Source organism: Quercus lobata, chromosome 4 (genome assembly GCF_001633185.2).
Source record: "Quercus lobata isolate SW786 chromosome 4, ValleyOak3.0 Primary Assembly, whole genome shotgun sequence".
In the NCBI taxonomy this organism is placed as follows: Eukaryota; Viridiplantae; Streptophyta; class Magnoliopsida; order Fagales; family Fagaceae; genus Quercus; species Quercus lobata.
The window spans coordinates 86,118,215-86,143,911 of NC_044907.1; the positions used below are offsets into that span (position 1 = coordinate 86,118,215).

The following is a 25,697-nucleotide window of genomic DNA, read 5'->3' on the forward strand; positions in this document are numbered from 1 at the left end:
TTATTACTTTGGGCTTTTTTTGGCCCATTCTTACTTTTCTACTGCCCATAGGTTTACTACTTCTTTCTTTGGGCTTCTTTAGGCCCGCTTGCTTCCTTCGAGACCCATTTATCATTTTATGGGCTTATAATCCATCATTCCTGTTATTCGGGCTTAATGGTTTTTCTCTCAATTTACTAACTCTTTTCTTGTCCATATTGTTGGGCTTTTTCCTACTATTGAGCTTTTCCAAAATGAGCATCAACATTTAGCCCCCTGAGCATATGAAGTGCTCTTGCAGTTCATATGCGAACAAAAGATTTTCTTCTCCTTTCTATATTTCTTTCTTCTTTTCCTTCGCAGGCTTTTTCGAACAGTGGGCCCCACTTTATTTTTTTTTCTTCTTGCCATGAACAATGTTGTCTCTTCAAATTTCCCAGTTTAGCAGTTATTCTGAAACACAGCTTCCGCTTCATTAATTCCATGCCTTATCCGATGGGTGACCCATCACATCCTTTCGTGTCAGCGTTAATGACATTGGTACTTAAGAGAGATTCCCTTCATATTCTTGACACAAACACTTTCTCCCTTTCCCTCTCTTCATCGTACTTCTCCCTCAAACATTCTCACCCATTTACTCCGATCAATCCTTCCATTGTGACGCCAGCAAAAGGTCAAGGTTCTTCCCGCCGTAAGGGGAAAGAAGTCGCCTCTGATGATCCTTCCATGCGGGATTTAGGCGAAGAGGCCCCTCATTCCGAATCGGAGAGTTCCGATAAGGAGGAGGCATGGCGCAATCCCAATAGTGAGTGCGCTCCCCTCATAGACCCGTGGTACGACACCCATGCCCATTTTCCAAAAGTTCCGGTGAGTACACGCCTTTGCCGCCGGGCCGTGTGTGGCTCGCCCTCTGCCATCACAACATAGAGATATCGTGGGCTCCGTTGGCTTCTTCAATTCCTAATCTTGTTATCTGCCAAGGTACTTTGCTCCCCATGCCCATTCTCTTCGAGTTTGGATCGGGTACCAAGTTGTCCGATAAGGGTTTTATGGAGGTGCTACATTGGGCTAGCGTGTTGAAGGCCATTGTTTCATTGCGTTGCTTGCCCAACTATAGGGACTTGTTCAATCTCCGTCATTTGGTCCGTCGGTGGTGCACCGCTACTCACACCTTCTTCCTTTCTTGTGGTAAGATCACTGTGACCTTGGAAAACGTGGTAAACCAATTGCTTTTGCCCATTCTTAGTGATGTTGACCCCAGTGCTTTGGAGCTCTCTACGGAGGAGGAAGCTGTGGAGGTCGAGTTGAGAAAGGGGATGAGTGGCAATGCAAAGTTATCATATTGGGTTGGGTCTTTCTCCAAGGCTTTTGTCGCTGCTCACCATATGGCCTTCGTCACATTTTCGCTCTGTAAATTCATCTTTGGCTCTCACCGTCACTATGCTTTAAAGCCTTTGTATTTTCAGTTAGACATTAAGATATCTACTGGGGTGAGTCTGCTGTTAGCATCCATGTTTCTGGGATATCTATATGTTCAGTTAGATATCGTACGGAGTGATGAAGAGTAGGTGGGTTCCTGCCATATAGTTACTTCTTCTGTTTATAGTACCATTCTACAACATCTGTTGTATGAGCATTGTGCTAAGCACTTGGCAAAGTGTAGACCTATTTACTTTGCCAAGGAGAGATACCAGTCATGTCCGAGAGTCATCACTGATTTCTGTGGTCGGTTTGAGTTTGATTTTCCATTGGCTTTTCGTTGGGTTGGTTTGAAGCCGATTGGGCATCATGCCGTTAAGTTCTCTGATAAAGGAGTTGGGTTTTCTTGGAAAGCATATAGGAGTTTAGATGCAGGTTTTGCATGTGCTGATTCTGTCATGGGTCCTTTTGTTGATACAGTTGGGACCACCACCCCGTTGACTGTTTTTAATGAGAGGGGTATTACTTACTTGGCGGCCACCAATGCCGGATGGTTGCCTTATTTGGCCAATGAGGGGATTCGATTTGTATATTATTCTGCTGATAGGGCAAGGAGGCAATTTGGACTAGATCAGGATATTCCTGATGACTTTTCTACCATTATGGAGTCCCCTACTTCTGTTCGGCCATTCCTGTGGCACACTGCCTTTGAGTTTTGGAATAGGCGTTTTACTGCAATCACTATTCCAGGTTCACTGAGGGAGAGTATTTGTACTGCTGCCATGCATGGATACTGGTAGGCCATGATGACCTCATTTTAGCAAGAGTTGTTGAGCAGTCGTGGGTTTTCTCTCATTCCTTCTAATGGCCTTAGTGCAATCATTTCTGCCAACCCTTAGTTGCTTCTTACCACCAAGTTTGTGGTGGCATATGCCAGGAAGCAGAGTTGATTTGCTATATTTGAGTGGGTTAAGAAAGGAGAGAGGGTGGTTTTGGTATGTTGGTGACTATCCCACGGGTTGGGAGAAGAGAGTGAAGGTGATGAACATCTCTGTGCCCATAAAGAAGAGTTCTGCACCCCGATTCGCCAAGCCTAAGTTTGCCAAGAAAGGTGATGACTCCTCTGAGACCTATTCAGACATTATGCCTTTTGAGGGTGACCTTCCTCCCGTAGGTAACATAGTTTTAGAGAGTTCTTCTCCTCCTTCTGCTCGTACCCATTCAAGTAAGCGCCCTACTGCAGGCAAGTCTAGGCCTATTGCTCTGCGGCCATCTGCTAATGCTCCTCCTTTTAGCAGGACCCAAGGCAGCAAGAGGAAGACATTTCCCCCTCCTGCATCTACCACTACCAAGAGGAGAGTATGTTATCTCTAATTTTACTTCATCTTCATTATTTCTGTATAGGGCTTTTTTGCGGCTAACCCCACATACTTATTGACTCATTCCCTTTTCCTTGTCTTCTCTTTTCTTTTGTAGTCTAAGTACAAGGAGGACACATCTGTCACATGTCCTATATTGCTTGATGAGCTCGAGTTTAAGGTATGTCTTCCTCTTTTCTCTCTCTCTCTTTTTTTTTTTTTTTTTTTCTTTTTCATGCGCTTCCCTTGCCACATGTCATTGATTGCCCATTTCTCTCCCTACTCTTCTTTTTGTATATATACACATCATTAATTATTATGCATTCTTCTCATTTTCATTTTTTTTTTTTCACATTCTTCAGGCTGAACCCGAGCCTATCTCCATATATCACCCCACGACTAAGGAGGTTTCTATTGCCATGGGCACACTCATGGAGGGTTTCTTTGATGGAGCTGATGTGGTGGCTGAGGCTATGGCTCTTGCCGCTCCTGCTGCCGCACGGGGAGTTCCTGTCAAGACACCTATCCCTTCCACTAAGCCTAGACCTATAGAGGAGGGTTGCCCAAACCGAGGGGGTTAGTGAGCCTGCTTTCATTTCTATCAAGACTCCTCCCTAGAAAGGAGTTACTCCTCTGGCTGCTTCCCAGACTAAGATTGCCTCTCCTGCCACACCTCTTGTTATCTCTACCAATGATCCTTTCATGGCTTTATCTTAGGCTGTGAAGGATGGTTCTCTTTTGGTAGTTACCCCTTCCTCCATCCTTAACTCTGCCACACGTGGGCCTGATGCAGACTTGTCCTTTGAGGGATTTGAGGAGGTTTTTGAGGATTCCAATGATGAACCCACTGTGAAGAAGAGGATCTCTAATTCTAACGAGGAGGAGGGTGATAAGCATGAGGCCGAGGTTATGGGTACATATCTCTCATATTTGTTAACTTTTCTCTTTACCCTTTATCGTTTCTTTCTTCTTCCTTCTCCCTTTTATATGTATCTGCGTAACCTCCTGATGCAATCTCCATTCATTTTGTATGTCTATTCTTCTAATCATAGAGACTTTTGAGGAACCAGAGGTTGCAGTAGACACAGTAATGCCTATAGCCACTCCTCCTGCAGCACCTACAGCACCCGTTTTTGCCATTCCTACAGTACCAGTTTCTGCCGTACCTACTTCTGCCATTCTTATAGCACCAGTTCTCGTCATCCTGACAGCCCCCATCCTCATGAGTCCTGGTATGTTTTCTTCCTTTCATCCTCTTCCTTATTTCTTAATTATGAATTCTTCCTTCTCACTTTATGGTTTCTCACACTGCATTTCATGTTCCCTATCAGGTCCGGTTCTCACTACCCTTTCTCAGTTTCAGGTGTGCAGCAATTCTGCCACAGTTCCAAACCTTATGAGTGAGGCCGTGGCCTTCTTCACTTATTTTGACCAACCTGAGGTTAATGACCTCGATCCCGCAGACTTCTAGGGTTCTGGGCCTTCCTATGTTGACTTCCATGGCTTCAGAGTCCCTGGGGATTGTGTTTCTCACTTGGAGGCAGTTTACAGCAGTCGTGGGGACTTCATGCAAGGATTCCGTCTTGGCCATTCTACTAGAGAGCACTTTTTGAAGTTGTTGGGGAGTGTGATGAATGATATCGAGCACAACTTCGTTGATACCATTTTCGTTGAGAGGATCTTATGGTGGAGGGTTGCGGTATAGGAGCTTGTTAGTGTAGGCTTTGCTGTAGAGTTGATTTTGGACCATCTTCGTGAGATTGCCCAAGCCTTCTTCCTAAAGAAGGTTCAGCCTGCTATTGATCCCATTAATACACGCATTAAGGCTCTAAGGAAGGAGGTGGCGGACTTGCAGGGAGATCGTGAGTGCCTTCTTTTTAGTGTTGGTGGATCCAATTGCTTTAAAGATTAGACTCTTATTTCCAGACTTTGTTGATTATGTAGTTTCCCTTTTGTTCCCTTATCTAGTACACTTTATGTTTTCTACAGTACTTATTTGGCAAGTCTTACATGACTGCTATAGTTTAGGTTTGTAAATTGTGATATTACACTTGCTATTGCTTTTGCTATTACTATGACTATGATGCCATATGCTTTCTAATACTGCATAGCTTTGCATTACATTTTGATAAAAGCATGTTACAATATTGCCTTGTGACATAGTTGTTAGGACATATGTGAATCATGTTAGGAACATATGTCAATATAGAATTGGCTAATCCTTTGACAAAATGCACTTTACTTATAATTGGGTAGATCTAGGATGTATTTAATACTTCAAGGAACAAGGTTTCAAATTCAAGTGTTAAAGCCATGCAAATCTGTTTAAGAAACAAGTGAAGAAGTGTTGGATTTTAAAGTTTGACAGCTAGCTTGACAGATAGAATCTATCAAGGTTTAAAAGGCAGCTTTTGCCTGATGCTCAACAGCTGCTCAATAGATAAGCTATCTATCGAGATTTATGAAAATTAGTTTTTCAGATCTGATTTCACACCAATCCATGTATACATGTTTAGGTTTTTTTTTCTCACAACCATAAATATATATAAGGATTATTTTAAGGGCCGTCAAAGGTTGCGTGAGTGTAAAACAAAGTTATATTCATGCAAATTGTGACCGGAGACAGAATTTTCCCTAGTTCATCTTTTTCTTGAAAAAGCTGTTGCGTTTGTACACCATTGGATTTTGTGACCAAGGAGCTTTGTGATCTTCATTGTGTTGATGAATTGAAGAATTTTGCAGCCAACATCTTTCTCAAGTTGGTGAGTAAGCCGCGTACTGGGATCCACGCATCAATTGGTTAATCACGTACTGGGAGCCACGCATTAAAATGAGAGATTGTCACTATAGAACAAGTCCAATTGGGTATTGGGGTAAGGGTTGAATTGTAGGTTGGTATAAGGTACTAAGATTCCTTTACTTGTAACTACTTATTGTGATAATAGTGAATTCTCGGGAGTGGTGACCTTAAAATCACCCGGTGGGGTTTTTGCCTTGGAAGTTTTCCCCATTCGTAAATAAATCACCGTGTCAACTTTATTTTTCGCTGCATTTTTACTTAGTTGGTGATTTGTTTGTGCTACCACGCATTTTGCATGTTAATTGAATTAATTAATTAACTTGGCTAAATCAATTGGTTAATTTATTACAAGGGGTCAATAAATTCTTGGCCTATTAAGTGGTATTAGAGCGGGCACACTCTAATTAGGATTAATCTTTGATGTGCGATCCATTGACCCCTATTGTCATGGATAGATGACAGTCTCTTATTATACCTCCTTTATTTGATGGCACTAACTATGCATACTGGAAAGTACGCATGAGAGTTTTCTTGCGGTCTTTAGATGAAAATGTGTGGCAAGTTGTGGAGATAGGTTGGACCAAGCCAAAGGAAGTGCCGGCCGATTGAGATGATGCTAAGATCAAGGTGGCTAACTTCAACAGCAAGGCATTGAATGCTTTATTCAATGCGATCACGAATGAGGAGTTCAAGAAGATATCCTCAACTGAAACTGTGAAGGAAGCATGGACCATCCTCCAGACAACCTATGAAGGAACCAAGGTTGTCAAGGATTCAAAGTTTCAGAGGCTCACTACAAGCTTCGAAGAGATCAAGATGGAAGAGGATGAGTCGTTTGATGAGTTCTATGCTAAGTTCAAAGACATAGTGATAGGACTGCTTTGGTATTGGTGTTGTAGCTGATATGGCCTACTGATGCATGATGCGTGAGGAGCTAATACCTGATGCATGAGGAACTGATATGGCCAAGGGCTACCTGCGCCTATGAGTAACAGTTGCTGCTACCATGTACATTGGAGTATAGCCAATTCTTAGTGATTGTGTAATTAGCTCATGAAATAGTTAATAGTGGGATTGGTATTAGTTATTAGTTACAACTGATTGGGGTAGTTAGTTAGTTAGAAACAGTTACAAGAATGATACCATTGTTGATAGTTTTGTTAAGCCGTGTATAAAGGGATCAAGAGGTTCATTGTATCAGATCATGAAAAGAGTAATGCAATTCCCAATTCTTTTCCCCAATTCTATCTTTCTCTTCCTCTCTATCTCTATCTCTCTCTCTCACTCTCCCTCTAATATCTCCCTGCTCTGTTTATATTCCTAATTCTCTGTGGCTATTTTTAGAATAGGAAATTCTTATCACATAGTGAACTCAGCCTTTAATCTTGGGGAAACCATTTTCAAATCCAAGATTGTTAGAAAGGTGCTCAGATCTCTTCCGGAGAGATTCCATGCCAAGATCACCGCCATTGAAGAATCAAAGGACATTGATCAAATTCCTTTGATAGAGCTAGTTGGAAATTTTCAAACCTATGAGTTAGGTTTGACAAGGATTTGGAAATTGGGTAAGGGTAAGAGCATGGCACTGAAGGCCAAGAGCAATGACACGAATGAGTTTTTAGGCAATGAAGATTCTAAAATGAAGTCCTACATCATAAGGCAATTCAAGAAGTTCATGAAGAATGCCAATGGGAAGGGCTTCGACAAAGACTACAAGCAGTCTAGCTTGTCTCAATTCAAGAGCCAAGACAAAGAGAAGAAGGATGCTAGGGATGGCAGTCAGTACACTGTTCCTTCAAGACCAAAGTGCTTTGGGTGTCAAGGCTTCGGTTACATGAAACAAAGAGTGCCCTACGTATCTCAAGACCATCGGGAAGAGCAAGGCATTTGTTGCTACTTTGAGCGACACCAAGCCTGAGGATGACTCGGACAATGAGGATGATGGAATCCTAAATGCCTTCATTGCCACTATAATTCCTACTGAGGGGATTGTTGAAGACGTAGATAAAGAAGAGGACTTGGTGGAGTCTAAGTTTGAAAAGCTTGATGAACAAGATAACATCCACACAGCCTATGCAAAGTTATACAAAGTCTCGGAAAAGCATGAGAAGTTGTATAGGTTGGCCACCAAGAAGCTCAGTGATGTGGAGCTTGAACTAGAAGAAATCTCCACAAAGTTTGATAAAACTAATCAGACCACTGGAACACTGAGATTTGAGAATAATTTCTTGGCTGAGAAGACCAAGAAGCTTAAAGCGGAGCTGTTTCAAGTTAGAGCTCAGCTGGAGAGGACTTCAAATGCAAAGCTTGATAAGATGCTCAGTTTACAGAAATATGCTTTTGATTGAACCGGTTTAGGGTATGATTTCTCTTCTCCTAATATTGCTTCCTCTGGTACTACTGTTTTTGTTTCTCTTGCTAATAATGTTGAATCTGAGAACACTAATGTCAAAACTGTTTTAGCTAGTGAGAACATAGACAAGGGTAAATCTATCTTAGGAGTACCCCTAAACTTGTAAAGAAAGATATTAAAAACCCTAGGGCTAAGAAGCGTAATACTCAAAAGTCTAAACAGAAGAAGTAGCATCTCTGTCATCACTGTAGAGCGACTGGACGTACTCGACCTAATTACTATAAATGGTTAGCCACTCAACAGAGCAACAATATGATCTCATCGGGAAACTGGAATCAATTTCCATCATCTCTTGCTCCTCTTGGAGATATATTCAAAGCCTTTATGTTCAATTCGAACTTGAATAGTTTCAATTCTTCCCCCTTACCGCCGGTTCAAGGGTTGGCTAAACGGAAAGGTTCTTCCAACATGTGGAAGGAAAAAGGCTCTAAGTGATTCAATCACTTTTCTCTCTCTCCCTCTATTTTTGCTTACATTACTTGTATGTTTTGCTTTATTTATTTATTTATTTTTTGAATTAGTCTAGTTTTATGCTTTGCTTTGTTTAACATGTTTTTGTTTGTTTGTTTTCAATTTTGCTTTATTTTTTTTCATAAAAAAAAATGAAAAATAAAAAAAATACAAAAACAGTGTGTGTTTGTGTACATTGGTACTTGTGTACCATGGATGGCCATTGAAACAAAGTCTTCTAAATTTTGTATCTTTTGTAGCTTAGATAAGCATCTCTATGCACAACTAAGCAAGTGAGGTTTATGGCTCTTGTTTGTAATGAGTAAGATTAAGTGATCTTTTGTACTTAATACTCGTATCACTCTTTTTGACGGGTAGGACTAGAAAATCCTAAAAGAAATGCATAAATAACCATCCCACCACTGTTGCTCGCCAATCATGGAATGACATCTATATGTTTCGGCATAGCAAAAGTGCAATGTCAAAAGTTTAACATAATTGGGTATTTCTTCTCTCTCTTATATGCCCATGCATGATATGCTTAAAAAGAAAACATGCAAAGAACAATAAAAGAAAAAAGAATCAAAATGTTTTATATATGATTGCAAGCGTGTCTTCTAGGAGATGTGGGAGTTGTAGGATGTACCTCGAAGCTGATAGTCCCCATCAAGAAGTTATAATTGTGTGTGAGTTAAATTAATTTTCTCATATCTCAAATCGTCATAACATGAGACACTTATGCAATCTTGCGATGTTTTTCACACACAACACGCAAAATCTTTGCTACTTTTGATGCATGTGCAGGTACAATGTAATTTGGCCATCACAAGGAATACATGTGTTAATGTATGCTCACTAAACTATCTTAACTTGTTTTTGAAATATAAAATTGGTTAGACTTATTTAGTGTATATGTGTGTGTGTTTTGGATCTAAATGCTTGACATTTTTCTTGTTGAGAGATGATTTTGAGAGCTTGAAATGTTGTTTGGATCTTTGGTTGAGTAGTATGTTTGATTGCATTCATATCTATGTTTTACTCTTCTTTGAAAAACTGTTTTTAAGCAATCTCGACAGCTTCTCGATACCTCTCGACAGCCAGGCTAACTATAGAGCCTCTTGAGCTTCTTTTCTCAATAGCTATTATCGCAATTTTGATCCATCGAGGTTTTTGAGATTTAGTCTTGATAGCTTCTCGATCCATCGAGGAAGTTTCAGTATGCTTGATAAATGCTCGATAGCTTCTTGATTCATCGAGATTCTTTTGTTGTGGACACCTCTCGATAGCTGTATCTGTCGAATTTTTATTCTCGACACCTTTTGATACCTGCCGATCCATCGAGCTATGAATGTTTCTATATATAGGGTCAGTGCGACATTTCTCTCATTTCTCCCCGATCTCTCTCGACAGAACTTGTCTCCTTACCTTCCCAAACTCATTTCTCTCTCTCAAACCTTAAACTTAGTAGCTTTTCAGCCTAAAGATCATCTTCTTCATCTGGTATGATCCATTTACATTTGTTGAAAAACATGATTTTACAAGAATGGTGCAATGTGGTTTTACTCCACAATATAAAGGATTTTATGCATCAACCGCAAAAAGAGATATTATGAAGAGTTTTAAATTTTATAAAGAAAAATTAAAAAGTATTTTGCATGCACATAGTGGTAGATTTTGTTTAACTTCTGACCTGTGGACATCAAGAAATAAATTAGGTTTTCTCTCTTTAACTATTCAATATATTGATTCCAATTGGAATTTAAATAAAAGAATAATATCATTTAAAATGTTGGAATCTCCACACACGGGATATAACATTGCAAATCTTATTAGTGATGAATTTCAATATTGGGGGATTACTGATAACTATTTTCAATAACACTTGATAATGCAACAAATAATGATACAATAGAAATGTTTTTAAAAGAAAAATTAAGCTTACCTTTACATGGTACATTATTTCGAATACGTTGTTGTGCACATATTTTAAATATAATTGTTCAAGATGGTTTATCAAATTTATCCTCATCCGTTGAAAAAATAAAAGATATTGTTCGTAATATTAAAAGTTCTCAAGCAAGATATGAATTGTATATAAAATGTTGTATGGAATTGAAAAGAAACAAAAAATATATATATAAATATTGATGTGCCTCATAGGTGGAATGGTACTTATCTTCTTTTAGATTCAGCAATAAAATATAAAGATGTTTTAAATTTATATTATTCTCATCTTTCTCAAAATTCACGTTGTCCTCTAGAAAAAATTGAAGAACATGATTGGATGTTAGCAGAACTTGTAAGAGACTTTTTAAAGGTTTTTCATGATTCAACAAAAAAAATTTGTGGTGTATATTATCCAACATCTTGTAGAGTTATAATTCAATTGACTAACATTTGTGCAAAATTTTCAAAATTTTATGGGCAAACTTTTGGAATATTTGATGAAACGTAAGATTTAATGAGACAAAAATTTGACAAATATTGGGGAGATATTCCTTTGATTTTTGGAATGGCTATTATTCTTGATCCTAGATTTAAGATTGAAGAGTTGAATGTTTTTTTAGAAATAATTTATAATGATGAAGTTGAAAAAATTCAAAAGACCATACAATCATTTCAAAATTCAATGACACAATTATTTGATTATTATGGAAATGCTTATAAAAATTCTGAAATTGGTGCCCAAACACAAAACACAAGAAGCTCTTTGTCCTGTACTAGTTTTCTAGGTGACCAAGAAGAACAAAATGCTTATCACATGGTTAAAAGAAGATCTTCAGTAACATCAGGTGGGTTATCGAAATTTCAATGTTATTTAAATCAACCTTTACTTGACATTGATGAAGAAGGATCATTTGATTTATTGGGCTGGTGGAAAACAAATCAAAGTATCCCATACTTTCCATTATGGCTCGTGAAATATTATCAGTTCTTGTTTCCACAGTAGCATCAGAAGCATCTTTTCCTGCAAGTGGTAGAGTTGTATCTAACAAGAGATGTGGTCTTAGTCCCGAGACTGTTGAGGCACTTGTGTGCTTAAAGGATTGGAACTTAGTAGACAAAAGACGACAAGAAGCAGAACAAGAAGTAGAATCAGCAGAGGCATTTGAGCAATTGAAGTTAGAAAGGCCTGAGTGGATGCCAAGAAGTCCACCACATGACCAACAATCCACCACTTCAAGATAATGCTTGGCAAATAGTTATAAAATTTATGTAACAAGTTTTTCAATTTTTTTCTTAGATAAAATTATTTGATGTTTCAACACAAATAGATTGGGAATTGCAAATGATAGACAAGTGTGTGAGTGCCAACCTAGTTGGGATGTACACATTTTGTAGTGATGCAACTATTTTCAGTCTAATATATTCATGAAAATTTCAATGTACTTATTTATTCTTATCAATACAAGTTAATTAGTCTTATTTTAGTACCTTTTTAAGAGGTATGTCTTAGTATTTTTTTTAATTGTTCAATTTGATAGTTTGTAATAATATATAATTATAATTTTTTTGGTTAAATTTTGATAATCCCATTGAAGACCCGTTAAAAATGCCCATGGGTAGCCCATTAAACCCACCTCACTAGCCCAGCCCGTTAAAACCCAAATGGGCATTGCCCATGGGTAGGGCTATGGGCTAGGGTTTTTCCATCCAGCCTAGCCCAGCTCGATCCAGCCCATTGACTAGTCAACAACCCATTAAGCCCAGCCCATTAGACCCATGGGCCAAGTAAAAAGGGGCCGGGCCAGCCCATTGACAAGGCCTAGTGGAGGGGTATCATATTCCCTTCCGTCAACTTTCCTCTTTCTTTCGCTAGTGGATATTGTCATAACTTGTGGGGCATTCCTTTTGTTAGAACTTGGCCTCACTGACTGAGCAGTCTTCTTGGTTTTCTGCAACAACTGTGCAAATTGGGAGATTTCCAAATTTTCCAAGCCAGCTCTGTACTCCTTGATCATGTTTGTCATATACATTTCCACCAATGTCTTTTCTTCACAATGATCATAGCAGTCAAGTGCTATATCCCTGAACCTTTTAATGTATTCCATCAAATCTTCGCCACTTCTTTGCTTAGTTGCTTGCAAGGTCGCGAGCGTTACTGTTTCCTCTCCATGGAAGTATTTAGTGCAAAATACATCCACCATGTCATCCCATGTTGGGATTGATTCTAATTTTAGACTGATGTACCAAGTGTACGCACGGTCACATAGTGATTTAGAAAATTCCCGGAGACATAGGTCCTCATCTGCCGCATAGGGGCCAAGAGTATCAATAAACTTGCTTACATGCTCAACAATACTTCCTTTCCTACCATCATACTGCGCAAAGACTCGTGGTTCATACCTCTCGAGGTATGGCTTACTGAGTATCCTTAATGGGTAAGGAGGTCTTCATGCATAGAATCTCTCCTTGGGCGCTCTCCTGCTCTAGGAGAGCTACTACTTCAGCCATAGTGATGAAATGTTATTCTACATTCTACTGTGCACCTCCAATTGGTGTCTCCTCCTTGTCTGCCGCATGCTCTGAGTCATGCCGACTCCCTTTCTCCTTCGTCTTGTCCATTTTCAGCTAACAAATTTCTTCCATTATCTACTACTGTGAGTGTTGCAGCGATTGCAACACCTCAATGAAAATGTTAGCATTGTTAGTGGGGATTCTTGGCTGTGGTTGGGGTTCAGCCCCCACGCTGTTGATACCTTCTGCCTGATTAGTCTGTTGTTGGTGGGGTGTTGTTGGCCTCGATTCTGCCTGCGAGGGCACAACACTCATGTTTCGTGTTATTCTGGATTTTGGGGGCATGGTTTGCGAGGGCTTCTGTCTTCTATCCTTGTCTGTTTCCCAACTCCCCAACGGAATTGCCAATTTAAATATGGTGGGCCTTTTTGAGATTGTGGGCTGGGCTACCTCTGGCCACACTATAGCCCAAAGGTTCTGGGTAGGAGAGTCAGGACCGGTCTAATTGCAACTTACCTCAAATCGACTTGTGCGCAAACTAAAGCCACATTGTTAAAACTTTGGTCACATGTCCATAGCAGATGAAACTGTTACAAAAGAGTTATGGCAGGCAAATACAATATGACAACAATAAAAGAAATATACTTGTTGTTAGACAAAATAAGTAAATGAATCTCAATTAAAATAAAGAAAAAGAACAGCACAACAACAAGAAATACATTATAAATGAAATGGCAAAGGTAAAGGGAAATAATACTGGTACTTAATCAATAAAAGTAAAGAAGGAATGGTTAGTATGCTGTGCTCATTTGCATTATGGGACTAAGGCCAAGGAGAGAACCACTCCCTCAATGTGAATAACCTCATAGGAAGATCTTGCTATAGAAATTACCCACTTTGAAAGGACGAGCCTAAATGACTTATGCCCAGAAAATCCTTAACCCTTAATAGAGGGTAGGCTTTTAGAGGGAGAGAAGAGGTTAGCGTATTGGTGCATGTCTGTCATTCTATTCTCTCTCTGTTTTTCTTCCTAACTTTCTCTTTCTTTTTTCTCCGTTTTGTTACTCTGTTTTCCCCCTCTTTTCTTTCTAGTTCTTACTCGTGTGTTATAGTGGTGATTTTTGTTGTTGTAATGTTGTGAATCTCTCGTTATGATGGTTGCTGTGTTGAATATTCCCCTGTTCATGGTGGAGGCTCCTTATATATTGCCTATCGCGACTGATTTTTTACCATTTTACCCCTTAACCACTTTTGTCTGGGAGTGGGTGTCCTTCCAAACCACCCACTAGTCTGTCAGCTGCCCAGCGATCACCATTTACCTGTGCTGGCCATGCCACATCCTATTACCAGACAAAGAAAACTATTTTGTTTGCTTGTTCACCGTGGCATTCCTATCCGGAACAAGGTGGACATCCTCTGTCACTATCCCTCATGACATGCACCTAGTGGTTCCAACTCATCATTCCCTCTTTTGGGGGTATGCCATCCCAGTAGGACATTTCTTCCAAAAGAGTTTGAGCGGGGACTCCAGAATAGGCTCCCCCTTCTCCCCACCGCCAGACCATACCCTCTCTTACCTCTGACCCATGGCCCACCACTCCTGTATTGGCTGGGTACAAGTTAGTGGTGCCTGAGCCTTGTGCGTGCTCCACTTCCATGTATGTCCAAAACTTGTCTGCTGCTCATGCGTTTACCATGGTCTGAAGGCTCACCTAAGCATTCTGCCGCTCATCATTGACCTCTTGTGGCGTGAACTGTTTTTTGATCTTTCATTCTTTATGGCTTGCTTCCTTCAAGGGCTGGGCCTTTCTTGATTGTGGGCTTTTCTCTCTTTAACCCATTCTTTGCTCCTTCAGTAAAGTTGCTAGCATTCCTACCATGGCACTCTATTATTCCTGCTATGGTGTTATTTGACCCGTGCTTGCTGGGCCTCTTTTAGGCCTGTTGTATGCTTTCTTTCACTTGATTACAGTGACCCAACATTGTCATTGGGTCTACATTCATGCTACTTGGGCTTCCTTGACCCATTCTTTTGGGCTTTCCTAGCCCAATTACCATATCATTTACCCTTGGGGTTTATGGGCTTTCCATCAACTACTTACTCACTTACTTCATTACTTCGAGCCTATTTTGGCTCATTCTTACTTTTCTACTACCCATGGGTTTACTACTTCTTTCTTTGGGCACCTTTAGGCCCCCTTACTTCCTTCGAGGCCCATTTATCATTTTATGGGCTTATGATCCATCATTCCTACCATTCGAGCTTAATGATTTTTCTCTCAATTTACTAACTCTTTTTTGCCCATATTATTGGGCTTCTTCCTGGTATTGGGTTTTTCCAAAATGAGCATCAACAATTTTTTTTTGACATATTATGATTGATTATTTGTGATATTGAGTTATACTTTAGTTTTAAATGATTATTTGTGATGCAGTTACTCGTTAGTTTTGAATTTTTTATTAATTTTTTTTTTTTAGTTTTTCATAATTCATATCAATTTGGTTAATACTATTTTTTTTTTTTTTTTTAGTTTTCATAATTTATATCAATTTGGTTAATAATTTATATCAATTTGGTTAATATTAAAAAAAAAAAAATTGTTTTGAAAAAATCTGATAAACAGGTCGACACAATTGACCCATTTAATAAATGGGTTGTGTTAGGGTTGAAGAATCTTGACCTGTTTAATAAACATGTCAGGTTAGTGTTGACCTATATAATCGGATACTCATAAGTCGACACGACACGAACCTGACACACGAACATGAATTGTTACCCCTAGTTTTACTTATGAGTGAATGAATTTGAATTGAGTATTTAGAGAAATGTTGTGTTCTTAAGTGATAAGGTGTTATGAGTTGTTATTGGTACGGAAAAAAAAAAAAAAATAGTGGTAGGTTTAAATTAGAACCAACAATAACTAATCAACTATAATTTATTGTGAAATATCATAGACGTAACACTTATTGAGGATTTACAACCATTTAGGGTATTTTAGCTCGTGAATTGAGATGAATTTTACTATTCTGCTTGGGAATTTTGCTATGTAACTGAATGATCCATTGGGTATGTTGTTTTTGCAAACACAAAGATTTGCATCTAATTCATTGAGGATTTTTTAAGCCTCATAGATCTTGATCAATATTGGGTTTATTTGTTGGCCCATGTGAATTGGACAAATTTTTGAATCAGATTGGGCTCAATTTGAACGGAAGAAATCATTTGTCTTTGAGGCCTAAACATCTAAAAAAATAATAAAATAAAAATTGGGATCACTTTATTTGGGCTGACCCAATACTTTGATTCAATTTTGGATCACTTTGACCAAAATTTTGCTCATTATCCGTTGACCGTTGTTTTGAAGAGAAGTGATAGACCCTTTTCTTTCCCGCGAGCTGAAACGGCAAAAGGGAAGTCATTTCTCTCAAAAACTTTTGATTTCTCAAGACCCATCAAAGCACCGATCCCATGAGGCTAATTAAGTGCCCTTAATCTTTGTTTTTGTTTGAATGGGTTATTCATTTGGAGTTTGTTGTGGTTAAGAGAGTACTCCTTTATTTAGATGACTTTTCTGTGTTTCAAACTTGAGCTTTTATTTTTTGGAGATATGGGTTTGTATGTTTACAATGTGGGTGGTGGTGGAAAAAATATGGGAATTTTGATACTTGGTTTGTTGGATTGTATATGGGACGACTTCAAATTTGAGATCATGGCTATGTATGTCCGCCAAGTGTTTGTTGTTGGGGTTGAATGTAGAAGCTTGGTATTTGGTGTGGTTTGGGAATTTTGATGCTTGGTTGTCAAAAGAAGAAATTTTGATGTTTGATTTGTTAAGTGCTTGATGTGGTTTTTGTGATTGTTTATGACTGTTGAAATTGATGAATGTAGCTGGAAAAATCAAACTTTGAGAGTCCATCATGCTTAAGAATTTGATAGATTATGAGTTTGTGAATGGATTTTGAAAATGATTTTGGTAGTGGTTTTTGAGGGCATGTGAATTTGTTCGCTTATTGCTTGATTTTGTAGCGGTATTGTATTGATGTATTTGGTTATGTGTTTGAGCTAGGTGAACCTCTGTTAAGTGTTGGAAACAATTTGGTTTGGAGTTATTGCATGAAACCACAAAGGACCGCAACTGCTGTTAGTGCAGTCGGCACACCAGTTCCGGAGCAATTTGCATTTTTGTTTGTTTGTTTGTGTTTGTTAGAAATATTCAAATTTCTACCTTGCCTTTGTCTTTTTCCATTTGCATGCTTTGATTTGTGATCCTGATGAATGCAAGTAGCCTCAGTGTACAAGAACAAAGGGTCTACGAAAAATTTATACCAATGGGGGCACTCAATCAATTCCATGGTTGAAAGAAAAATCAGAGGAGCTAGATTTGGTCAATTCTTAGATGTACTTTTTAATGATGTGGTGCAAGTGCACAAAGATTTGATCCTCGTGAGGGCTCTAGCTGAGCGATTATGGAACACTATGAACTCATTTCATTTCTCGGAGATCAGAGGAGTAATCTTAACTCCAGAGGAATTTTTTATGATCATAGCCATGAAGATTGTTTGGGATAGGCTGGAGATCGCTTATGCTATTGGCAAGAAGCCTGGTGAAATAAGGAAGGCTTTAGGGATGATGCTGGATATTCAGACTAGTTCAATTGTGAAGCTGACTTGGCTATATGAGACTTATGCCAAGGATAGAAAGCAATAGAGTGTGAATATAAGGGTGCTTTGTGCTGCTGATGATCGGGAGTGTGCTAGTGCCAAGCACGAAAGATGTGGTGAACTTGCATTTTTTTTTTTTTTTGGGGGGGGGGGGGGGTGTGTGGGAATTTTGCAGAGTTCAGACAAGATTGGGAGTTTTGACTGGGATGGGGATACTTATTACATGGCACAATACTCTCATTGTGTTATCGAGCATATCAGTGGCCCCGTTGTGGTTTGGGAGGTAAGAACCGCTTTTCTTCAACCTTTATCCTTTTGATTTACTAAACTTGCCACTAACATCTTTCCTTTTATTTTTCCATTATCAACTGTGGGCTTACGAGTACTTCAAGTTTGGATGCCCTAAATTGAAGCAAAATAAGTAGAGTGAGTATCCTCTGTTGGTTCTTGATGTTTTTGTCCCTTTAGTACATTTCCTATGTACTGGGCTGTGTTTTTTTTTTTTAATAAATTTTTAAGTTACTCATCAAAAAAAAAAAAAAAAAAAAAAAAAAAAAAAAAAAAACCAAAAAGAAAAATTAAAACCTAAAATTCAAAAGAAACCATAGCCTTCTTTGGACCACATACATGATTTCAAGTTACTTATGCTTAAATACCTTAAGTTAGGTCACCCATACTAAACATTTCAATTTAAATTTTTCCATCAAATTCCTCAATTCCATTTTAAGTATAAGAATGTTCAATAAGATTTTGCAACTCATATCACAAAATGTAAAAAATTCATACCCAGCTGCATGGTACAAACTACAATAAGTTATTGACAAACTACTTGCCCCCAATCTTAATCTAAGCATGTTAATTATATTATATAAATGGAAGCTTGGAACAAATGACTTTAATCCATTTCCAAGGAAAATAAATTACCTGCATTTGTACAAGAAGTTCTGTTTTGATTCGTTGAGATGCTTCATTCTCATCGTTTTCACCTCGTGAACCACATGAGGAATCAATTTCATCAATAAAAATAATGGATGGAGCAGCATCACGGGCCCGTTGGAAAAGAATTGAGACTTGCTTTTCACTTTCTCCCATCCATTTGGAAACAATGTCCGATGCGGAAACACTGTGTATAGACAGTACACAACACATGTAAATGTCTGTGTATAGACAGTGCACAACACATGTAAATGTGTTGGCAGCATTCCATCTATATAAAAACATTAGAAAGCAAACACATCTACATCCTTAGGAAATACATTAGCTGTAATAAATGCACCCAACAATAACTGCTTGGAAGAAGCAGAGAACAAAAACAATCGCAGATGTGAATCAATTGAAGCATAGTGGCATAGATGATGAATTCAGAAATTCAACACATTCCAATAACGTGATGACTGCAATGAAAAAGCATATGAAAGGATTCAAAGACCCAACCATATGAAGTAAGAAAACTACATCAACAATATAAAATATTAAGAACTCAAGTCCACATTTTCTGAAACTCAAACATCTTAGGTTTCAACAAGAACATTTAATCTATTAAATCCAAATTTCATGAATTTTGTCCATCATCTCAGTTATTGGAAAATGTATTTCTGATCTAGGCCTTTAATAACAAGTAAAATCTACAGAAAATGGGTGAGAATAAGAATAACATGTTAACTATAAAATGCTGCCGAAGTCACAAGTTTTCAAAAGAAATTATGCAGAAAAACTGAAACATAGAGGGAAAAAAGAAGAAGCCACATAGACTTCAAATATAAGAGTCACAATTAACTACAATTGGCAACATGTTTTTTCCTTTTGAAGATGAAGATTAGTTCTTTTATCTCTTGCCATGTCTGGTTCTTACATCATCACTTATTGTAATCCTGTTGCTTCCTATGTATTGATATTGGTAAAATTATAAATATTACCTAAAGAAAGTTGATCCTGTTTCTGTTGCAATTGCATTTGCTAGATAGGTCTTCCCTGTTCCAGGTGGACCATATAATAATATAGCCTTCCACGGTTGTCGTTTTCCTAAAACAGGAGTTCAAAACATTATTTAGCATAATGTCCACATTAGTGTCCACAGGAGTTCAAAACATAATGTCCACATTAGTGGTCACTATAACCCAACTCTTATTATTAGCATTGAAACTAAGAATAACCAAATAAACTAAAAGCAGAGATTAAAAAACCCAAAAGTTAAATACAATGATGGAGGGAGAACTTACCAGTAAAAAATTGAGGATTCTGGATAGGCACTATGGCAGCTTCAACCAATACCTCTTTGCAAGCCTGAAGTCCGCCCACATCACTCAACTTCGCATTCGACTCTGTAAGACCAAGCCCGCTTTCTGCTCTTTTAGATAAAGAGGGTCCATGTAAGTGATGACGGCCTCTTATTTTTGTTGCCCTTCTATAATGGCCCAAAAATGACTGCCTATTCTGCTTCTTAAGCCATGGTTTCTTCTCATAGAAGAGATAAGTGCCCGCATACTCTAATGCCTTCATATAAAGCTTATAGGCCTCTTCAAATTGTTCAGCCATATCCTCCACAACTGCCAGTTTCACATTCTTTTCAGCAAGCTCTAAGAGCTCGCCAGTAGTAACAGCAGTCATCTATAAAACACACACACACACGCACACACACACATGTCAATTAGTTCACTCATACAGTTATTCATAATGATGGATTTGCAATAGATACACATGATGAGCAATAAATCTAAACAGAGGAGTCATCTAAGACTCTAACACACATAGGGATGGCAATTTTTGCCCGACCTGTGGATACCCGGTCCGGTCCGACCCTAATGGGCCGGGTTTTACCCGATCCGATTAGAAATAGGGTCGGGTATGGGTTTTAAAAAAATAACCCGAAACGGGTCCGGGTCGGGTCCGCGTTTTATTTAAAAAACCCAGACCTGACCCGAGACCCGACCCGTATAAAACCCGTTTAAAAACCCGGTACCTAAAATTACAAAAATACCCTAATATATATATATAAACCTATAATCTAACCCTAACTATTCCCTCATTTCTTCTTCACTCTTCAATCTTCAACTGCTGCAGCCCCTCTCCCTCCTTTCTGCCTCACGCCTCACGCGCAGCCCAGTCCAACACTCCGCACTCCTCCCTCCCTCACGCCTCCCTCTGCCTCACGCCTCACGCCTCCCTCTCTCTCTCCCTCACGCCTCACGCGCAGTGCAGTCCAACAGTTCCTCACTCCGATCAGCTCAGTCCGACCCTCCCTCACTCACACACTTCCTCAGTCAGTCAGTCACTGAGTCCGTGAGCCTTCCCTCCCTCGCTCAGCTCAGCAGTCAGTCAGGTATTCTTAATTTCTTATTTCATTTTCACTGAGTCCGTGAAGTTCGTTTTTATCTTTTGATTCTTTTCCTTAACTGCTTTGTCTTAAATATCTTTGTTGTTGAAAGGGTTTTTTTCTATTTTGTATATCTGCTGGGTTTTCTTTACTTTTGATAATAATACTGTGAGAGTGCCTTTTTCGTGACACTCAGGCCCAAGGATCCCGGCCCTGAATGAAAAGGAAGGATTTGGTGGACCGGGCCTTGACTCACCGCAGCTAACGAGCTGTTTAAGAATCAAGTGAATGTAGAGAATACTCCTGACAATATAAAGAAAAATAACAAACAAGGATATCGAAGAGTGCCAAAAATTAACAACGTAAGTTCAGAAGGAAAGAAACAGGATTAGCAAGACAATAAAAAAGAAATAGTGCTGTGGGGATCCTGGGAATTATGAAGCAGTGTTTCATTAATACATTATCTTTTTTATTACAGAAAGCTCACTAGGACGTGATACAAGGTCCAATCAAGCTCAAAAATTGCAGTCTTGAATGGCTATTTCAGCCTTCAAAACTTGCAAAGTTTGATTCTCGTTGAATCCGAGTATGTGCAATAGTGGCCTTTACAGGATACCGGGAAGCAATATTTGTTTTTCCCTTTGTATTTTTCTTTCTGCACAGATTTTTCTGATAGTTTTTCCTAGAGAATTTCTTCGTTCTTCTGTTTCTTTCTTTTTTCTCGCTGCCTTCTTCACAACACATCCCCTCCTTTTATAATGGAGTTTTTTGGGCTTCCCGGGGAACCGTTGGTTCCCCTGTTTTGCTCTTTTGTAAACAGAGCATGTCCTGTCCCCATTGTCTTGGTAAGTCTTTTTTCCGTTTTTTCTCATTCTTTCCTTCTCTCAGTTCTGATTCTTTTGAAAGCTTCTGGTTGGCTATCTTCTTTGGGACGTGCTGAGGTATGCCCTTCTTGGCATCCCCATTTCTGGCGTCTTCCTCTTTTCCCTTTTCTTTCCTATTTGGGCGGAATCCTATTCTGCCATTTTTGAAAGTCGTTTGTTATCATTCTTCTTCCCTGTCCTGGTTCCCCGAGGCCTTTTCTGTCTGTGCCATGAGAGGTCGCTCGCGTTTTTTGCTTTTATTTCTTGTTTTCTTCTTCTGTCTTCTTTCTATCGATCTGTCCCAGTCTTCCTTTTTCTTTGTGCCTGAAGGGATCCATGCCTATTGATGGTTCCTGAGGATCCTTGCTTCTTTATACTTTGCCGTGGTCTTTTTTTTTTGGATGCTTCTTTCTTTTCTGGGCTTCAGGATCCTCTGGGCCTTTCTTTTATTCCCCTATGGGTCTTCCGTATCTATTACTTTGGGCTTAGCCTGAATTTTTCCTTTTGGGCTTGACTTGTTCTTCTTTTTTTGGGCTTATTTCATTATGACCCTTTTTTAGACCTCAACAAATACTATCTATGTTTGTGAGAAAAAGCCCTCTGATCTTTGTTTGGTACCTGGGAAAATCTAGGAAAGTGCTATTATTATGTTTTAGTCAATAACTGAATTATTGTAGACTAAATTATTGTTGAATTTATTGTAAATATTGGTTTGCATAATCTATATGCTTGTATCTCTCCTAGTTTACTCATTTATGAATTTTAGAAATAGAAAGACCCAGTATGGTTTTAAATTCTTTGTTGATATTGTAAGCTATAAATGTGTTTTTTTGAAATGTTTATGGTGATTGAATCTAGTTTTATTGAGTGAATAATATACCATTGTTAGTTTGTTACAGCAGGACACCTACACAATTTACTTTATTTTGGTTAAATTGTTTGCTATATGCAAAAGCAAGTTTGTAACGCTAGTGAAAATATTTAAACATAATTTTGTACTTACTAATCCCATTAGAGCTTTTCACAGAAATATTGGAATTGCAGTGTATTTAACATAATTAGGATATGTGAAGTTTTAATGTCTTATGTGTGGTGTTTCATTGAATTTGTTGTGATGATAATAATAATGTTTATTTGGGTTTTGGGTGGGTGAGGGTTTGGTTTATGGGTTAAGGTGTTTGTGATGTTATACTGTTATTGGGTTTGTTAACTATTGAGCTGTTGTATTTTGTGAGAGATTTTCAAATTAACTCTGTTAATTTTGTTTTTTGTGTTTGTTGGGAATGTTGAGCCTAAAACGGAGATGGAAGACACAAACACAGACACAAACAAATCTGGGAGTTGTGCCACAATTGATGGGAGTTGTATCACAATTGATGAAGATTAAACATTTTGTATTAATTTAGTAGTTTTTTTTTTAATTTCTTAGACTTGTTAGATTAATATGTTGGTTTGTAATTATTCTAAACTTGTGGGATTTATTTTGCAGCTTTTTAATTTCTTGGACTCGTTGAACTTTTGATACTTATTTCTTGGACTTGTTTGATTTATTTTATTTTTATGTTTAGCTAGTGATTTTAGTTATGATCTAGATAATTTATTGATTTAAAATCTTGGTTATGATTTATTGAATTATGATTATGATATTAGTTATGGTTTATTGATTTATAGATTTATAATTAATAGGTGATTTATTGATTTATGATTAGTAATTTATGATTTGGCATTTGGGTCACGTTATTTAGGCTTGAATTTGAATATGTAGGATTGAATGTAGGCAAAAATAAATTTGGGCTTAATTTTTTTATTTGGAATATGCAGGCTTGAACGGCAAAAATAAATCTGGGCTTGAACGTAAGGAAAAAATAAATCTGGGCTTAAATTTTTTTTTTTTTTTGTTTTGGTTGGGCCACGAACTGGGCCCAAGCTCTAAATGGGGCCCGCGGGACCCGCGGGGCCCGGTTGGGGCGGGTCCGGGCCCCGAGAAAAAACCCGGTTACCTAAACGGGTCGGGTCCGGGATACGGGTCTTGCCCCGCGGGTCGGGTCCGGGTATGGAAAAAATCGGCCCGAACCCGACCCGTTGCCATTCCTAAACACACACGCACATATGCACATACAGTTATTCATAGTGATATGAATTTGCAATAGATATGCCTAAGCAATAAATCTAAACAGCGCGTCTGATTTCTCTTGATCTTCCTCTCATTTTCATCCGCAGTCAGTAGGGGGTTTTCTTTGGGCTGGGGTCACCTAACCGACCATGACAATTTTGGCGAGCCCCAGCCGCCGCGTGTTATGGCCGTGAGCGAGGGTGGTTTGGTTTTTTTTGGGTGTTGAAGGTTTCTCAGCCACCGTGTGTGGTGGCCGAGATTCAGATTGAATGAGGGTTTTCCTTTTCATGTTTGGGGGTATATGGAATATGGTAATGGTATGAGCGCTGTTATGAATTCTTTTGAGAGAGAGGCTGTTATGAATTCTTAGGTGTGCATATAGGTGACAATTTTCATTAATTGTGAACTGTGACTTTAAAAAAAAAAAAAAAAAACTAATGAAATTGTGACATGTGATTTTGTAACGGTAAAGGTAGTGTTTTCCGGTTTTGTTTATGATCTTCGAATGAATATTATAAATCTATAATATGGAACATAATAATGATCTTAGCCAAAGGAAAACATAGATCAAAAATATTAATCAGACCCATTACTAGCTTTTTTGCAGAGTGAGTAAAAAAAAAAAAAAAAGGTGATGATTTAATACCTGGACAAGTGAACGGTATTTGTTTTTCTCCAAGGGATCGCTGAGATAAATCAAAGTTCAGACAAAGATATCGTTTGCAATTGTGGGGTGTGGGTGGAATTGATATGATTTTTTTTTTTTTTTTGGGAGAAATGGTTGATATGAGATATGAATGATAGAAATCTAAAACATAATTATATCATAATAATGGGGGATAGAGATCAATGTGCTTTCTCTCTGCCTTAACATGCAAGGCATAGGGGGTAGTAATAATAATAATAAAAAAGTCGAAGGTATACAACATTCTAGAATATGAAGTCTAATGATTCTAATAATAATAATAATAATAATAAATCTAACATAAATTACAATTAGTTTAAAATATCCAAAATATTTGTGTTGTTCCTTAGTAAGTAAGAAATAGTTTTTTTTTTTTTTTTTTTTGGGTTGAGAAAATGTAAGCAATAATTATATTCAAGAACCAAAAGTGCTTCTCTCTGTCTTCCACATGCACGGTATGTAGGAAAAACGTAATAATATAATAATAATATTAAAGTCGGTGGTATAATAGATTCTAGAATGTGAAATCTAATGATTCTTAAAAAAAAACATCAATATAATTAGTTTAAAACATCCAACATATTTGTGATGTTCCGTGATAAGTAAGCAAACCACTTATATTCTAAAAGGACTAATCAATTTTTAATTTGAAATTTTCATAATTACCAAGAAAACCAATATTCATTTAGTAAACACTAAATGTTGCTCTCAACATGTACTCACACAATACATATATATTATAACGATTTAAATCAATCAAATTTATACAATTTGGAATATAACAATCCAATTCAAAGTTAGTTCACATACTTTTTTTTTTTTTTAGAATTTTAACTTATGATAGCTATAATTGAACCTCAAATTTCTTATTCAGCTACCAGAGACTTTACTAATTGAGTTAACTAAAACTCATTGTTATTTCATATACTTTTTTTTTTTTTGATAGTTATTTCCCATACTTGGTTATATATTTTGCCACAACTTCCATTAATAATAACTTGTAATTAGATTATATTACTTATACATTAATTTGTTACTAATTCTTAATAATACATGTTTAGCAAAAAAAATAAATACTTAATAAAAAGTTATTCAATTATCCTCTGTCACGTGTCTTGGTGTCTAATAAATTGGTGGTTGTTGGCAGATTCTGTTCTGTTTTGACCGTGCAATGCAGTACACAT

General features: G+C 37.9%; 1 protein-coding gene across 1 annotated transcript; it reads right to left on the bottom strand.

Annotated features, from left to right (window-relative positions):
* Nucleotides 1-18,364: 18,364 nt before the first annotated feature.
* Nucleotides 18,365-20,176, bottom strand: LOC115986040 (protein SUPPRESSOR OF K(+) TRANSPORT GROWTH DEFECT 1-like). The gene is made up of 4 exons (XM_031108904.1): nt 19,759-20,176; nt 19,456-19,561; nt 18,464-18,662; nt 18,365-18,385 (listed from the first exon to the last, which is right to left on the bottom strand). The coding sequence occupies exons 1-4, from the start codon at nt 20,144-20,146 to the stop codon at nt 18,365-18,367; spliced, it is 714 nt and encodes a 237-aa protein (XP_030964764.1). The 5' UTR covers nt 20,147-20,176.
* Between the last annotated feature and the right edge of the window lie 5,521 nt (nt 20,177-25,697).